At 43.7% G+C, this 18,774-nt stretch overlaps 1 protein-coding gene across 1 annotated transcript in view; it reads right to left on the reverse strand.

The window, feature by feature from the left end:
• LOC134087811 (leucine-rich repeat-containing G-protein coupled receptor 6) overlaps window positions 1-18,774 on the reverse strand; it is a 66,262-nt gene that overhangs the window by 13,128 nt on the left and 34,360 nt on the right. Inside the window, exons 3-6 of the mRNA XM_062541570.1 lie at window positions 9,810-9,881; window positions 7,062-7,133; window positions 2,479-2,694; window positions 1,850-1,921 (exon numbers count right to left, since the gene is read on the reverse strand). Of these exons, the coding sequence (XP_062397554.1) occupies window positions 1,850-1,921; window positions 2,479-2,694; window positions 7,062-7,133; window positions 9,810-9,881 (432 nt within the window). The remainder of the gene's footprint in view (window positions 1-1,849; window positions 1,922-2,478; window positions 2,695-7,061; window positions 7,134-9,809; window positions 9,882-18,774) is intronic.

Here is an 18,774-nt window from a genome sequence, read left to right on the forward strand (position 1 = left end):
AGTTTTTCTCTGTGGTCGCTCTCTCTGTCTCTGTCTGTCTCTGTCTGTCTCTCTCTCTCTCTCTCTCTCTCTCTCTCTCTCTCTCTCTCTCTCTCTCTCTCTCTCTCTGTGTCCCTGTCTTTCCCTCAAGTACTCATTTTCCATGAGTGTGTGTGCATGGGTAAGTTGGGTGTATACTTGTATGTTACTTTCAGATCTTAAATACTTCATATAAAGAATAAAACGTCATTCTTAACACTTCAGCGGGCCATTAAAAAAGCAGGTGTCAAACACTCGGTATCCTGGAGACCACCATGACTCCAGCATATGTTAAATCCTTTAAAGTAGAGGGTTCCCATACTTGCCATGGCTTTTTTCAATATAACACCAGCAAATGCAGTGCAAATTGGCTTTATTATCCCGACCACATAAAGTGTGTGTGTGTGTGTGTGTGTGTGTGTGTGTGTGTGTGTGTGTGTGTGTGTGTGTGTGTGTGTGTGTGTGTGTGTGTGTGTGTGTGTGTGTGTGTGTGTGTGTGTGTGTGTGTGTGTGTGTGTGTGTGTGTGTGTGTGTGTGTGTGTGTGTGTGTGTGTGTGTGTGTGTGTGTGTGGGAAAGAGAGAGAGAGTCAGTCTGAGAATAAAATGTTTTTTGAGAATGTGTAGAATAGTTTCACTTCAAGTAAAGGGTGTGCAATTACATTTGTTTCTCTAAAACAAATCACTCAGCAAGTCTTTCAACATTTAATGGCGTTTGGTCCTCATACGTTAGAGCCACTTGCTAAACTAATGTCAATGTTCTACATATTAGTACACTGGTATCTTATGCACTACAATATGTCAAACCCCTTGGAGCTGGGATGTGAGACAAGTGTTCGCTGGCCAATTGGCACGCATTCTATGACTGTGTGCCACCATACAGCTGCCATCAAACATTCCATGTTCCTCACATGCCTCAGATGTTGCCAGGAGAGTTCCGGAATGCTTCGGCATAGTTGAATCAACAAGAGACCACTTTGTGGCGGCTCCTCACTCAAGTTGCCCTTTTGCTCCGTGTCCCAGGCCGAAACATGTGTACTCATATGCTCGCAAATGTTTTCCCGATTTTCAAATTAAAATGACAGAGATGGTTTTGATTTTCAAGCGCTGACAGATCCAAGTTATTTGGTTTGCATCACTCTCAGTTTTATTTTCTTTCTTTTTAAAAAAAAAAAAAAAACTTCATAAGCCATGTGCAGTTTTGATGAAAGATTATAATGAACCTATCATACTGCAGTACATAATTTAGCAGAATTGCACAGTTGCCTTTGAGTAAACGTTATTAAAATCTTCCCTTTCATCAAAGGAATATTTTCAGTAAACAAAATACACTGTAATTGGTCAACCATGCCCAATGGTTTGTTTGTGTATACACACACTGAAAGATTCAGCACTAAAAAACGTGTGTAGCAATCCCTCACAGCTACCTTCCAATCTACTGATTACTGGATTGACAGAATAATAACAGCACAATATTACGACTATTATTTTGATTATTAGCAATTGACTCCATCAAAGCCATTTTTTTCCTCTGTGTTCTTGAACCTTATTGTATCAGTTTTGTAATACATAAATAGGCTCACATTTCTTCCAGTAATTATGTTGGAAGATGCATTTAATAAAACAACCAAAGAGGTCAGTCAGTTTGAGGTTGTGAAAGAAAGGCTTTTCTCTTTAAAGAAAGAGTGATTTCAACAGTGTATTGTTAGGAAGTATCCGTCAAAGCTCTCACGTAACAAACTACTTAAGGAGTTCCCAAGAACCATCATAGACGTTTTTTGTACAGAATTGGAAACCCTGTATTTCACGATTGACATCATCAGTAGGTACTTACAGAGTCTCTAGGCTATACAGTCCTTCGAAGCAATTCTGTCCCAGGGTTTTGATCATGTTGTTATGAAGATGCCTGGAAATCAAAGTGGTAATTATAATCAGAGTACACATTAAAACAATCGTTTGAAAAACAAACAGTATGATTTTGCTGGATACAAGCATGACCTTAATCATAGCCCCAATGTTATGCTTTGCATAGTATAATACTGCTTCTTTCTTTGCTATTTCTTCAAAATCCCCATTATAAACAATAGACCAGAGCATAGTTATCGTGTGATAATGAACAGCAACAAGGATTAAAAGACTTCCACCACTCTAAATGTCTTCATATGTCAGATTAAATTTCAAGCCTCTTTTGACAAGTTTTCCTGTTACACAATGACTGTATACATACTGGTGTTACATGCCCCACTGCCAACTCCATTCAGACATAAGTACTGTGCAAGTAAAAAAAAAAACGTGAACCCAATTTTGTTTTGTTATCATTGCTCACACTGTTAATCATCTTAGTGTTTCTGTTGAGAACACACAAACACTCTACGTAAATCTTTATAATTCTGGATTACATGCATGTGCAACATCTACGCACACACACACATACACAATTGCAATGCCTGCATCCTTACTTACAGCACGACCAGGTTGGAGAGGTTGCGGAAGGCGTTGTCGGGGATGTGGCTGATGCGATTGAGGGCCAGGGTCATGGCCTGTAGGGAGGCCAGGTTATTGAGGGCTCCCGCCGGGATCTCCGTCAGCGCATTGTCATCCAGCCAGAGGTGCCGGAGGGAGCGGAGACCAGAGAAGGTCTGTGGGGGGACCTCCATTATCAGGTTGGCATCCAGACGCCTGGGTGGACAGGACAGGATTGATGTAAGACGGCGGGTTAACAGACAGATTCAAATGCTTTATGGGGCAAGGGGGGGGGGGGGGGGGCATTTTGAAGTCACTAGACATTCAAAGATGTGATTGTGATCTTTTGAAAAGTTCTTGGTGGTATTCCACCCACGTCTGCTTTGAAATAGATGAGAGACTATTGTCAACAGTGGGTATCAAAACATGGTGAAAGAAGTTTTTTTTTTAAATTTCCATTTAAATGGTGAGATGCTATTTGGCCACCATCAAACTTTTCCCTGAAGTGACTGTTTGCTGTTCCAAATGGCCCCCGCAGCTGTCAAACTGAGGGGCAAAAGGGCCAGCTCTAGACCCACTGATGCCTTTGTGACTTCAGTTCTGTGGGGGGAAAGCCTCTTTTCTCCCTCTCTGCCTCACACAGTCACTCCTCTACTTCCCGGCAGAAAAAACAAGGAATTCCTTATAAAGTCAAATTAAAAAAGAGAACAACAAAGAGAGGGGGAGAGGGACCTGCTGGAAGGGAGGGAGAGCCTGGTCCTTCCTACAGCCTGTCGTCTGGCAATTTGACATCTTGGCTTTGAGACCCCACTGCAATACTTATACGTCACAGCACCATTGCTCTCTTTTCCTTCCTCTCTTTTGTCTTGCCCCTTTGCGTAAATCACAGCTCCCGAGGCTTCTTGAGTGCCATTAAGAATGATTTATACCTGTGCTTGATTAAGCTATATTTAACTGTACTAGCACCGACATGCTCACTGGCACCCCTTTTTTCTGTCATGATGAACTTCAGAAAAAAACATGATTGTAAAAACTCTCAGGCCGAGAGAGCGTAGTTCCTGCTTCCTTAACCTGATCTGCCAGTAAAATCCTGGCTGGGCAAGAAAAAAATAAGCGAGGGGGGGGACACATTAATTACAGGTGAATCTCCCAGGATGGTTTTTGAGGAGGTTTAATCAGTCGAGACGTGTACAGTCGCCACTATGAAGATTGTTCATTGATCCAAACCACATGAAGGCATAAGTCAGATCAATCCACCTCACTCTGTCATTTTGTCTCAGCAAATCTGTAATATGCCTCACCGCCAATTTCTAATTTGAAGGATTTCCCTTTACTTACAATGGCTATGTGGTGTGAGAACTGAAGTGCAACTGATGAGTCACATCCAACGGAAAGTTTTCAGAGAAAGATGGCGAGCCAAAGTAAAAAAGCTGAAAACACGCATGTGACTGCAAAAAAGAGGAGGGGGTGAAGGAAGAAAAGTTGAAAGCTGTGAAAGGCAGAGAGGCAATCAATGACTTCTGGAAATAATTGAAGGGGCAGGCGAATGGAATTCTTCAGCATATCAGGGGGATCGAGGAGAGCCTCCTCCTCTCCTCTACGTCCGTCTGCAAGCGAGACCTTGATGTCTCCACAACTAAGATAAATGTGAAACCACCCCCCCACACCCCCCACCCATCCCCCTCCCCTGCCCGCCCCCCCCCCCCCCATGTCAACAAGTGGCCTCTTTGATGTAATGGATGTACCCCCCCTTTCCGAATCGGGGCATGCGCCTGGAGACTCTGCAGGCCTTCCTTCCATCGGTGATGTATGACAGTGCCTGGGCACGTGGGCCAGTGTGATCACTTCCTCTGCATTCCTCTCCCACCGGACCCCCTCACACTCATTCGTTTCACCCTGGCCTCTGTTACCCTTCCGTCACTCCAGGGCTCAGGGTTAAGTTCGGAGCTAAAATTAAAGTGTCACGTTGTGACTTGAGTAATTCTTTGCACTTGATCCGGGGCATTTCAATCACTACGGAAAGGACGTGCAGACTGTTAAAAAAAGAAAGTGTTTGGATAAGATAAGGGTTTAGGCAGGAGGACCATTAAAATGCTGTTCAATGAAAAATATTTGTGTTGCCTTGAGGAATCATTTCTGTGAGTTATATCAAAGCTTGAACGATATGCTGTCCCGTATCCCTCCAATAATGACAAACAAGGAAAAGTAAGATCGTTTCAGGAGACAGAGGGATTTATCACCACTGTTGAAAACATCTCAGTTGGCTTCAGGTGTGGTTTCAGGGCAGTTGTACTAAGTGATGCGTTCTCTTCTTTGCGTTTTCAGAAGATGGGCATCCTCTGTGACTGCAGGGTATGGGGTCTGTGTGCTGCTCTTTGAGGAGGGCTGGATGGGATCGGCCCCCTTCTTTGCTCCCCTTCTAAGCCTGGCTCTCTCCCCTCTTTGTTAGGCGCCAAGCAACACCAGTTCTGAAGCCCCCCTCTAGTAATTAAGTGATCTCTCCGTCTTATCATTAGCCCAAATTACACGTTTTGAACTTATCAAATGCCTTTTACTTTGAATGTGTGTGTGTGTGTGTGTGTGCGAGTGTGTTTGTGTGTGCATGTGCAAGTGTGTGTGTGTGTGTGTGTGTGTGTGTGTGTGTGTGGGTGTGTGTGTGCGTGTGTGTGTGTGTGTGTGTGTGTGTGTGTGTGTGTGTGTGTGTGTGTGTGTGTGCGCCTGTGTGTGTGTGAACCCTCACATGAGAATGTGCATATTAAGATGGAGTGCTTGAGGTGGGGGAGGGGACTTTGGAGGGAGAGCATGAGGGGGGATGGGGGGCATTAAACACCTTGCTCAATCATCCCTTCTTTTGTTGGGTGGGTTTGAAAGTGAGCGTGAGCTTGGCGCGCGGCCAACTCTCAGCTGCGCTTCAGGGAGGCCCTGGCCACAAGTTACCGTCTGGAGTCATTGGTGGAACCAGGCATGTCTTCCATTCGGAAAAACTCTGTTGGTGGCAAAGAAATTAAATTTGTACGCCATGACTCTAATGAAAACATCCTCGCAAGGTAAAGGAAATGACCGAATGGATATTTACATGGAATTATTCATTTGGAAAACAGGGGCCTGCAGAGCCTTGGTGGTATTGTGCAGGGGAGGCCAAAGCAATTTGATGGAATTGAGGGGTAGATGGACCTGGAACAGATGGAATAGACCAGCTGAACCCCCGGACAATATTTAGATTCTGACCTTTTCATGGGGAACTGGTTAGGATGGGGCATGATTCCGATTAGGGAGGGAAATGGCTGGAGTGCAGTGCAGGGAGAGGGAAGAGTAACTGATGGAAAATTGGGTTCCTTCACAGCTCATTGAAGATCTCTGTGCTCTTTTTCGGGTGCTGGATTGTCTGGTGGTTGCCTCATGGGTTCCAGATGGGGGCTCACAAGCAACCCCCCCCCCCCAAGCACACGTCTTCCACTCGCAAAGTTTGATATCAAAACAACCCTGGGTTCCACAGACTTGCTCCTCTAATGTACTTACCTTTCCCTGACTTTCCTGGGCCTTATCTGAGACTGATCCAAATCTAATTATTCAGGCCAATGGAAAGGTTTTCAGGACGTGCTTCAGAAAAAAAAACCCGAAGACTTCAGTGATTATTCATCTGTGTTGTTTTGCCACATTTTCGGAGAAAGCAGCATGACAAATTATGCAATAGTTTTAGTGCTATTTCCCCCCTTTTCGACAGCTTTTAACATCTGCTACGTAGTACTGTTAAAACATGGGTTTCCTCGAGTTACTACAAAAAAAACGAATTGACCGAATTCTCTGCTTGACACTTGTATAGCCATGGAACACCTGTTTTACTATCACCCTGTGTGCCATAAATTGTGAACTCGATCCTCCCTGGTGGAAGCTGTTTAATGAAGGCCTTAATGGTCCTAATAGGCGTATAAATAACCCGGCTTTCCTGCACTGGTTCTATTACATGTACTTGCCAAGTGTTACCTCATGGCTGGGTTACAGTAATAGGCAACTCTATCCTAACTGCAAATTATTGCATCTGATAGATTGCCGCTAAACAAGTTATTTGCTACCCCTTCGCCATATGATTCACAGCTTCCTCTCGCTCTCGACGAGGGTCCTTGGTTTTACTTTGTGCTTCTGGAAGCATCAAGGAGGAGAATTGTTAGAGATTTAGTTGATCGCTTTGTTTTTCAGCACCTACTCAATTACTCCCCCCCCCCCCCCCCCCCCAAACAGCTTGGCTTCACATCAGTTGTCTTGTCTCAGCTGAGTGTGAGTAGGATTGCCACATAGGAACTTGATTCTTATTTAAAGCTTTCACACCAAACCTTTCACTGACCAAGAGATGACAGAGTGTGTCTTTCACATTGCATTTGGAAGGCTTTCAGGTCATCAAAAACAATATTTTGTATAATTTGGACCCCTGTAGAAGTTTATGTCAAAACACAGTGAAGGAAGATAATGCAAAAGAACCAGAAAAACATTTCAGGGTACCTCATTGGTAGTTTACAAAGCTGTTGGACTGTATATGTCACCAGAAGGTTTGTTTCATGATTTGTTGGAAAGAGATTCATACTCACAAGGACAGCAAGTTGGGCAAGTCCCATGGGTCTTCGCTGGGTAAGCGCTCGAGCTGATTATTCTGCAACATCCTAGACAGGAAATATGAAATAGTTCCATATTACATTGTGGTCTGAACTAAAGGTTTGAACTTAATGGTGTGGCGTATTTCTGAACATTGCTGGTTCTGTTCAGTCTGGGTTTTGTTGATGTTTGCGTTTTGTAGCAGCCTTAATAGTTTTCTGATTACTCAAGCTCTGGACTTAATTTTTTTTGTTCCTATGTTTTCAAGATCTAGAGTAAATACTCTCAGTACTGACAGCCATTCATCATGTGATGGAGACACACCAGTGTGGTAAACTAGGCCTAAGGGAAAGACTCAAGCTTTGCGAATCTCTGCACACACACACCTCATTCAAGGACTCAGAGTGACTATCACCAAAGCATCATGGGAACTTTCTCTTGTGAGGAAATAGTGTGCTATCACAGAACGCACGCACTGCATGCTGGTCCGACTCCTCCGTGCAGAGTTATTATTTACACAGGAGGCCAAGAGCGTTGTAAACTTCCTGACATCAATCAGTCGCGAGATATTATTTCATTCACCGTGTGGTGTTCCTTTTCAATGAAAGAAACCAGAGGAGAGGGAGGGGTGGAGGAAGGCAGAAATTAGAAAGAGAGAGATGGGAGGATAGGAGAAAGAAAGAGAGATAGAGAGAGAGAGAGAGAGTGGGGGGGGGGCCTCCTTGGGTGGGCTGCTGATGTCATGCTCAAAGGCCTGCTGAATGAAAAGGGAAGAGGAAGCAGTGAACAATAAATGCGCCGGCTCTTTGAACAATGCAAATGATTCCAACGTGAGACCTTGCCGTCTGAGACGATAGGGCTTAATTACGCAGCAGACAGCTTTATCATGTCCAATCGACTGAAACCCCTGACATTTGAGCGTGCAGCATAAAGTTGCCAGTGTTTGCAGTATAAAGCATGCCTTTGTGGCCAGGATGCCTTTATCAGGCAATCATGGTGCCACAACAGCCATTGTGCACTTGGACTTCAAATGGCTATAGCACTGAGATGATGTCAGAGAGGGTTTTTCATTTTTTCATTCAAATATGTTTTTTTTTGTGTGTGTGTGCTTCAAGAGTCATTAGAAAATCACAAAGATTTTCTTTTTCACGAAAATGTGCTCCACTATTTTTGTTTTGGTAAAGAATGCATAGCTAGATAGCATAGCTAGACATGGCTATTATTCTATGCAGACTTCAAACATTCTTGGTTGGATAACACGTAGGTTGTTTTGCTTGATTCATATATCAAAGAGGTATCCGGTGAGAACACCATGGGACCTTGAGCTAACCCCAAACAAGGTCAGCTGATGCCGAGATCCCTCTGACGGCAAACAAACGTAATAAATAGACGTGGAAATGAGCTGGTATTGTTAACTCCTCCAAGGTTGAGCTGGGAGTGATTTTCAAGCCAACAGTGTGCCTTGACCTCCAGCCATCTGGGTATTCAATTTTCAGTAATAACATAATAAGCCTCAGCCTCCTTACTGCCATTTTCTACAAACAGTCAGGACTAAGATAAATAATTATTTTTGCATGCGTGCATACACACACACACACACACACACACACACACAGAGACACACTCACATTCTCTCACACTCACATTCTCTCACCTTTGAAAGACCTTAACACTTTAACAAGTCCATTACAGAAATGCCAATGTGATTTCCATATTGCAAAGTGGGACATTTTTGCATACGCCTTGTTTGATGTGTGACATTTGCTTCCCGATACTGGATCCTTGAAATCCAGAAACTTAACAACTTTATCCAAGTCAATCAAAGAACCCCCCACCACCACCACCCATTCCCACCCCCTACTCCAACCCCCGTTTTTGTGCAGATATTTGTTAAGGTCAGGTCTGGGAACATCCGCCGCGCGAGAGGCAGTAAAGGGATCCCCCTGTCCTTTAAGCGCCGAGTCCCCTGGTGATGGATCTGACAGGCCCAGGGACTCTGATGAATGAGCGGGCAGGGAAACGGACTCCTCCCGCCCCAGTTCTCCCCGGAGGCGAGCCGCGCAGGGAGAAAAGATAGTAGCGGATCAGGTGTCCGCTCCTCCAAGGCAGAGGAGGAACGGAGGAGACAGCGCCAGCCCCGGGAAGCAGAACCCGATCGCCCGACCCATTCATTCGAGCACATCACTACTGTTCCTGTCCCGCTCCTCTGGGTCGCTTGAATAAAACACGTTTGTCGGCTTAAAACAAACACATAAAGGCCTTATCTACTTCCGTATCCTCCCCTCCCCTTTCTTTTTAGCGCTTTGATCTTGGAAGTGTATTTGTGTGTTGCCGTTTTCATGTGGTCTGAGGACCAGCCTTCCTTTATGCTCTCCAAGAAAGTAAGACTATGTGAGAAAAGGCAGCTATAAAAAGACTGTAGAGGACATCTGTCACTGATACATCTGACCCATGCATATCATTAGCATGTAAATTAAATGATTACAAACTAACATTTGTTTTTTTTTACTTTCTGCTCATGTGTTTTCATTTTTGTTGTGGTAGGAAACACCCACAAAACATTCGACACAAAAGACCCAATAGAAAATGTTACCAAAACATTTTCTTTCTCTAAATGAGGCATATGAACCTCTGGCAGACAGCAAGCGATCGTGGGCCTGCATGTAAATTATGACATTTTCTGGAAGGACTCAAAATGAATATTCTGTTTTTTTTTTCATGTTCCAAAAAGCTAGGGTACTTACAGAACTTTGAGGTTGTAGAGGCCTTGGAACACCAGTCCGGGGATGTGTCTCAGGTGATTGCCGGAGAGACGCCTGGGGGGAAGGAGGTGGGGAGGGGGGGGACAAAGACATAGTTTGGTTCACTTGAAGTCCAAAGCAGTGATGGCTTTAGCAGAGGTCCTTCTCTGGCAGATTCATGAAAGTTTGTGTTTTTTGAAGGCTGGGGGGATTGGAAACACTCACTAACTTTCAACTGCACAAGAAACCTACAGGGACCTGAGGAGCTCACTGACACTCAAGCTCTTCCACAGCTGGAGTTTCAGGAGTTTTTCTCTCTCTCTCTCTCTCTCTCTCTCTCTGTCACTCTCTTGCTCTCTCAGTCACTTACTCACTTCTGAATTCTTATTTCCTTGGGTCCTTAAAAATGTAAGGTTAAAAATGTTCCATTGAGTCAAATCCCCATAATAGCAGACCGACAGCAATGCTAACATACCTCTGTGTATTTTGCACATGCCTTACTAATTAATCAATTATGATTCGTTCCGCGACACCCGTTTCTGAAGAAAATAGGGCAAACGAAATGAAACTGGACCTGTTGTGTGAATGAAAGTTTTGTTCAGTCTCTTAGACCTTAGTGTCAGGAGTCAAACCCTCATATCACTCTGGGCCCTTGGGGCATATGGACGAGAGCCATCTTGGGATAGAGAGGGAAACTGAACGCCTAACAGCTGTCAACTTGCCTGTTTGCGCAAATCAATTTGTTTATCAAATAAATCACCTAATAACCATTTGTATCTGTTTGTATGGGTGGCACTGTCAAAAAGCGTTCCTCTGGCTTACGGGGCCTGGAAGGGCAGTCTAAACATAAATCTGGCCTCTGGTGAGAGCAGACCACCCATGTGTCTCACACATCTCGCCCATTTCTTCCCCCAACTTTTGCTCCCTTTCTCACGTGTGAGGCATGGCTCCCATTTGCCAAGGCATCACTTTTTTGAGAGAGAGAAGGACCGAGAGAGAGAGAGAGAGAGAGAGAGAGAGAAAGAGTGAGAGAAGAGGCAGAGAGAGTGAAAGAGAGAGTTGAGTTTTGTGTACCGTGGCCCTTGTTTAGCCCTTTTCGTCAGACTAGCAAACGTGATGTATATGACAGTTCTGGCCAAAACAAACCTGCCCTGTCACAGAGAAGGCAGGCAGCGCTGGTGAAAAGTGCCTGGCGTGTCAGCCGAAAAGACAGACAGCTTTTCACTCGAGCTCGGCTGGTGCGGTATGAAGTCAGAGCCTCTGAAGATCTCCTCCGAGCCGCTCCCACAGGTGCCAGACCACAGGCCACCTCGGTTGCTATTTCTGACACGACGCAAAAGGGGTGACGGTGTCACGAGCATTTGTTTTTCCGTGGAGAAAAATATGAGTGTGAGATTTGGAGGCAAGAGAGGAGTTTGGCTGCATGCTTTACCTCTCCCCATGTAAATAAATAAGAGAGATGTTTTCACGTAGGTAGGAAATGAATCACACCACTAAAACCTCCCCAGACACCACTCAGTCTTGTTTGGACTCCGCAACAAATCAGGAAAGATGTTGCACTGAGATATAAGGACTTAGGCCCCCCCTTTTTCTTGCCAATCACCTGCTTCAATAATCAGTGGCGTCTGTCTTTTTACATGCAGATCTGTTTCATAAATACATTCTCAGATTCCACCGGGTTTGGCCCCATGGGCCCTTTTAAATCTGAGCTTTTTCAAAGGTTCCATCTTCAAGGGGAAAAGGCAGAGGTTCTGACATCAATAAAAGTAATCCGCATTAACGTGCAGCCCACAAAAAGACTCTCAGAGCCCTTGTTTTGTAACTCGCACTGGCTTGCATGCTTTTGTCCTCATCCAACTTCTTTTCTTTGGTCCGCAATTCAAAGTGCCGTGATTTCAGTTAATGGGCTTTAAACGTTAAGATTGTAGAAGGTGAGAATGAGAAAAACATGGTACCAATGGCATAGATTTAAAAGGTGAAGTGCACTATCGAGATCCTCTGAGCTTTGGGACTAGGACAACATGTGAAGTGAAAACAATGAAAATATTGTTTTCTGTCAAGAGCAAAAATTAATCAGTTTTGCTTGATTCGACTTTTATTGAGATGCTACACTTCTTTTGTGGCTTTGAAGGGGAAAAAATAAACTCTCTTTCAGCCTCAAACTGACAAAGTAATAAAGCTTTTTTTGCGTAGAGGAGGTGTTAGATTAAAATATTTCTATGTGGTTTACGGCTTTTATCACTGAAGAAAGTGTTGCAGGGAAACAGCTGCTGGGGCATATTGCCGCCAACTGAAATTGAAACTGCGCTTCACATGTGGAGCCCTGCAGTTTGCTAACACAAGCCAGCTATTCAGACACACTTCACCCTACTCAGCCATGGCCGATATGTTATTGGGTAACTCTAACAATTGGAACGACAACTGTAATACAGGAAAGATGGACAGTAGTGTCACCTCTTATGTTGTACTTAAGAGATGTAAATACGCAGGCATAAAAAGAATTTAGATGTTAGTAATGCAACAACTGCCGATTCATGGTTCCACAAAAGAAGCTAAAATTATTCAAACAGGGTGTTAACTTGTAAATGCAATTATGACATAGTATTTACAAGGCTATTTATACAACAGTGTGTTACCTTGTGTTGCTAAATATGTGGTAAACGAATAGACCTGGTGGAGCAGTTCAAAGCCTATGCCCATTTTTATGTTTAAACTTGGTGTCAACTGGCAGTACTGTTGTGTTTCTGTGTGGAAAGAGGCCTCTTGCAAATGTAAGCAGCGATGACAACGAGCAGCCCGCAGTCAGACACAGGGAACACAGAGACGGATGGATAGCATTAGCCACATTCAGCCCAGCATCTGTCTCTTGTTAGATGCTTCATTGGGGGCCAAAATACCGTAAAACTTTAATCATTCTCTTTTTTGGATTTAATTTGGGTTTGTTTGGGGAGAAATAATTGCAGTTGTAACCGAGAAGAATACTGTGATGAAGGGGGAGTGGAGGGGGCAAGTTGGCGGGGGAGGAAAATAAGACCTTGATAGGCATCACATTTTTGCAACACTCACACAATATTTGAAATCCCTCTTTTTACCCCTTTTCAATTCCATTACATCATTGAGTTTCAAAAAGGTTTCATTGCTTTCAGTACTAAAAACTTTATTTTGTTCAAATTGAAATTTAATTTATGTGGACAGTGTGAACACTTAATTTTATGTAAATACTATTTATGTCGTGATCTGTTGATCCTAAAATGTGGCATAAATCGAATCCTTTCCAAGCATCTTGATTTGTTTCCTATTAAGTGGACTAACCAGAACCACATTGACATTCACAGTGCTTTATTTATATATTAGACTTATCTGTGAGTGTGTATGGTATTCAAAGGACGCCTTTGAGCCCAGGGTAAATTTGTCGACTGAGGTTGAGCCAAATATTAATCATAAACTGCTCAGACACTAAAACCGAGTTTATGAGAAAGAGATGCATAAACTCTGCATGAAAACATTAGGGGACCAGGCATCAAGGCTGTCTTCACACTTTGCACATTTTGTCCTAACAGCAATGTGTTTTTTGTATTGAATCCAATAATAAATAACCACCTTGTGAAGAAAAAGCCAACCAGAAAGTGGAGAGTATATCTTATTAGATAATTCTAGCAAATTACAATCCTTCTTCTCAACTAATCATGCTGGCAGTGGATGACAGCCTCCACTCCAACTTTGGTTAAAACCTCTAATAGTGTAGTAGCAAGGGTGTGAGCTCCTATGATCAGAATGTGCAGTTGCACTGACTAATTTCTTATTTTTAAGTCAATCTGATTTTTTTCAAGAAAAGTAATTGAGTTCTCGGTCATTTACCATCTGAAGGATTCAAAAAAAGCACCTGTGTAATTCCTTATCCAAAGAGATACCAAGAGATAGACGCCAATGGCATTATCTTCATTACTGCATGTGTACCTACGCACAGACACACGTCATCGAGGAGTGAAGGCACTGTTGTCTGATGAGTCTGCTTTTAATCCGCGTTGAACAGTGCTACGGGCAGTGTGGGGTGTAGAGAGGGCATGAGGAGCAGAACTGACCTGATGATCTGATGAAAGCCACGATGAGGTGATGGATAAAGTGAAGTCATGGAAAACAAGAGAAATGAGGTACTTTTTTTCACGAGGATGATAAGGCCACATGTTTTCTGTTTTTTGTTTTATATGTTTAAAAAGAACTGAGAGAAGAAAAGTCATGAAAAAAGGCAAATTGAAACCCACTGATGTGATGAGTAGATGGGTGAGGCGCTAGATGGCTCCAGGCTAGCGTGTGTGTGTGTGTGTGTGTGTGTGTGTGTGTGTGTGTGTGTGCGTGTGTGTGTGCGTGCGTGTGTGAAGATAGTGGAAGAGAGAGTCTCTCCTGGCCCGGAGCGTTCTAACGCCTCTCTCCCACAGCACAGACATGTGTTTTTATCTCGAAAATGGAAAGATGACGAGGGATGAGTGATAGAGGTTATCTGGGGATGGGTGAGGAATACACGCCAGCTCCTATCGGCTCCAAGTGTCATGGAATAGCTGCGGTCTGGTCAGACTTGGCTGAAACAGGCCGCACAGCAATAATATCACACTTCTGTCACATTGTTTTGATTGTAGAGATGTCCCACTTGGCCTAAGATTGCCCAGTATTAACCTCTGTAGGGATTGTGGGGGGAAATTTATGGTCTTGGTGAAAAGGGAGGGAGGGAGGAGGGGTGGTTGCTGAGATGGTTGGTTTGTGTTTGCCTGTTCATTCTCCATCAAAGCAGATGGTATGGGCCTTGGAGACATCTGTTGCAAACAGCGCATAACACGTTGCTACTGTGCAGAGTGCAAAACGGGAAGGAAGCTTCTCTCAACATTGAAAGAGCGCTCTTAATCTTTATGTCATCTGACGATGTTCTGCACAGCCAGTCTCCGCTTGCTCCACAAACACTGAGCTGGTTGTGTGGCTTTCAGTTATTTCACTCATTCTGATCATTTCGTTTATCTTGAAAAGTTTAGGTTGTGGGAAAATGCAATTGTTATTGTTTGACCTGATATTCAGGGCAATAATATATATATTTTTTTTCACACATTGCATATGCATAACTGAATTTAGAAGTGCCCACAACCAAGAATTCTGGCATTCATATAAACAACAAATTGCAAGCAAAATGCCTATGTCATATTACATAATATTAAAAAGAATGGTTTCAGATTGCCATATCATCAAAATGTCAAGTCAGTGGTAAAACAAGACATCCGTCCTCTCACCCATGTGAAGACAGTGTGGCTGATAGCCAGACAGTTTGACTAGACTTCTCGTCTGGGCCACTTTAAATATCACTTAATGCTATAGTCCTCCTCACACCGGCTTTAATTAAAGGTTATTTATTTGGAGGGTGTGTACTGTACCTGTTGTCAGTATTAAAGGTGGATTAGATTGGGGCTAGATCAAACACCGCAACTGAAGTCATAATAACAGGGCCTGGAGATCAGTGAGGAGGCAAAGTGCTTCTATAAGAGTTTGGTGGAGTCAATTACATTATGAGGCTGTGTAAGTTTTAAGATATTTAAGTTCTGAAATGGTTGGGGGGAGGGTTAACTGGAGAGTGTAAGTAGCTTTGTAATTGGATACCAACTATCTGTTATCAAGGAATTTAGATTGAGTCCAATGAAAGGAAGTAGAGAACAATGGAAGAAAGGATTTCACAACAACCGTGAAATACAGTTTGCTATAAAGTCAAACAAGATATCTCACTTGCAGTCAATCAGTAAACTAGATCACTGGCAGCGTAGTGCATAAATAGAATAAAATATGACACAAGACTAGAACATCATGCTATTCTGTTACTTGGCATGATAGATCTCCTCTGCCATACAACAAGGTTAAAGTCTATTTAGAGGATTGAATTAAAGGTATCTAACATAAAGTCATGGCAAAGGTTATATAAATACTCAACCTTCATTTCAAATCTTTTTTTCTTTTTTTTTTTTTAAACTAAATGCCAAGAGATGACGCTTTGACTTAGCAGTCAGACTTCAACGAATGCACTTATTTTTCGTGGAAGCATGGACTTTTTCTGGATAATATTAACTTGTTGCCTTGCAGGCTTTGTCTGAAAGCTGTTAGAGATGTAAATTCTGTTGAACTCCCTTTAAACCACCACTTTCTTGGGAGCCTGTTCAACTTGGGATGTCGGAGGGATTTGAAGTGAAATAATTTTGGTCAGTGCGCTACTTTGAAGTCATTTAACTTCCAGTAATATCACTGGCAGTTGTTGCCTGCCCCAGGGCCGATTCTATCCATCACGGTCTGATTCGTTTTAGTAGCAGCAAATGTTTTTCTTTTCCCTACTGTCATACAGTAAGTCATATGTTGTTGTTGAACAATATAACCTTAATAAAACAAATGAACTGTGAGGTTCAAACACATCAAACAGTAAGAAAATATTGGTTATCCAGTGGGAAATATAATATTTTACTTTCCTTGCTTTTTGTGCAACCAGAATATCACAATAAAACAGCATGGCCATAATAAATAGTCTGCATATTGCTTTCTGATCTCTCTCTTCTGGTCTTTCTCTCTCTCTCTCTCTCTCTCTCTCTCTCTCTCTCGCTCTGTCTCTTCCTGATGATAATGTATTAGTATCTTGTCCATTCCTCTTTGCAGATGAGTCCATTACGGGGAGAGGACACTGTGTGTGGTGCTTTTGCGCTGCTCCCTTGGCTGGGCTGATCTGAGGGCCACTGCATTGAACAAGACATGTTACAAATTACCCCACCGGCTCCATGTGGCTAATGGCAATGGCAACACGGGCGGCCTAACTGATTCCATATGGCCTCCACAGACACTCAATGACCCAATTTATGGTTTATTATAGCTTGTCTTTTGCAGGGAACACCTCCAGAACTCTGTGGTAGGTAGCGTAGCATGGCATAGAGCACACTGCGTTTCTCATATCCACCTGCAGCAAGGGCCGGCCACAGGCTGAGACAAGCTTTAGGCGTGAACGAGTTAGTTTAGGCTCTGAAACGCTCATGAAGATTTCTGGGTATTTTCTCTGGCGATTTGTTATGAGTACGGGACATGGTTGTGTACGGGGAACATGCAATGTGACAAGTTGTTTGTTGGTTCTGCCCTGCTTAGAGAGTGGGAACTGAACTCACCCACTTAAATGCGAACTCCAGTGAAAATACACACACACACACAGACATACACAAATACACACAGGGAGGCACACCCCTACGTGAGCACACATACAAACTTCCATGAGTTCATCAAACATTTTTCTGGGGCACTAATGAATACAATTCCTCCTCAAAATCAAAATATTAATTGGATGACATCCCCAAAGGCAGAAGTACTATCATCAGAAGTAAACAGAACGGACGGTGCCAGTTCTCATCAAATCTGCTTAAGTGAAGTTTTGCTCCCAAAAGTGTCACATTACTGGAAATGACTAATACATTTCTAACTGCTTCTCAGTGCTTAACAGATTTTACTGTGGTCAAAAAGTAAACACTTTTTTTTGTTCAAATACACAAATTAGACGAGCAAATATACGCAGGCCAGATGTGAATTCCTATCATTATACCCAGGCACAAGGGCATACGCACTGTGCTGCGGTTTGTGTTTGTAAATTGACAGGACATTTTGCATACCTAGCGCTCGGATTTTAACATGGTTCATGATTTCGTGGAACCACAGAATGAAAAATAAATCTATTCATCACAGCTGGAGGGGGGGGGGAGAAAGCAAAAACGCAAAACGCAAAAAAATTGAAAAAAGAAATCATTTGATTACATGAACAGCGTAGCCTCACAGATATTATCTTTCAGCATGGAGAGCCTCTCCGTTTTCCCCTTTTTCATCTTCAAAAAGGATAAACATGCCGTAAACTCTGCTTTATGGCAGTCACATCCTTTTTGGAGACGTTACAAAGGAACAAACACCACACATAAAATGTTACGACATGCAAGTGTACCATAGGGACCACTATAAAAGCCGCTCTCCTTCGAGGCAGGAGCCTTCCAAAGACGTGACCGCTCTATTTTGCTTTCTGGGATGATACTCATAAAAGACCTGAGTGAGCACAGTAAACGCAGCCCTGCGCCCACCTCACCTCTCTCTCTCTCTCCTTCTCTCTCTCTCTCTCTCTCTCTCTCTCTCTCACTCTCCTTTTCTCTCCCTCTGTTTCTCTCTATCTCCCTCTCTCTCTCTTTCATCTCCTCTATCAACGCGCACTGAAAGATGGGGACAGTGAGGGAAGGGTGGAGGAGAAGGGGGGGGGGGGCGAACGAAGCTTTCGCTCCGTAGGCATCCGTAATGAAAACATCATATGCAGGCGCTTAGCTGTGTACACAGCGCAGCGCAGATCTAAAGGCAACAAGTTGAGCGCTCATCACGGGCCGCTGGGCCGGGGGTCTGTTGGTTTCATCAGGTACCGGGGCCGGACAGGAGAGGGGGGGCAAACATTCCCCCACCTAATCTCCGGAGTGCGGTGAGAGGAATTAGTTCAGGCAGTCGTGGCGTCACTACAGGTCATGTCACTGAAGAGACTGCGCACACACACACGCACACACACGCACACACACAGCCAGGTGCTCAAACAAATACTCATGAGCAGACACCCCCTTCTCTCCAAACACACCTCCACACAAACACACAGAGGCATGCGTGCACACACACACACACACACACACACACACACACACACACAGAGAAAGACAGGCACATGACTTCACACACATACACACACAAATACACACAGATTTCTACGAACCCACACCTTATTCAACTCCTTTCATCAGCGTGCATTAAGCGGCCACCACACACACACAACAAAGACAATGGGGAGCTGCAGGTTAGCCTCAAGGGCCTTTTGGCCATTGCCCAAATAAACAAACCTCCTAGGCTAACCTCAGACATCCGGCCTGAGTGAGCACACTTCCCACATGGTGGCCAA

Source organism: Sardina pilchardus, chromosome 7 (assembly GCF_963854185.1).
Source record: "Sardina pilchardus chromosome 7, fSarPil1.1, whole genome shotgun sequence".
Classification (NCBI taxonomy): Eukaryota; Metazoa; Chordata; class Actinopteri; order Clupeiformes; family Clupeidae; genus Sardina; species Sardina pilchardus.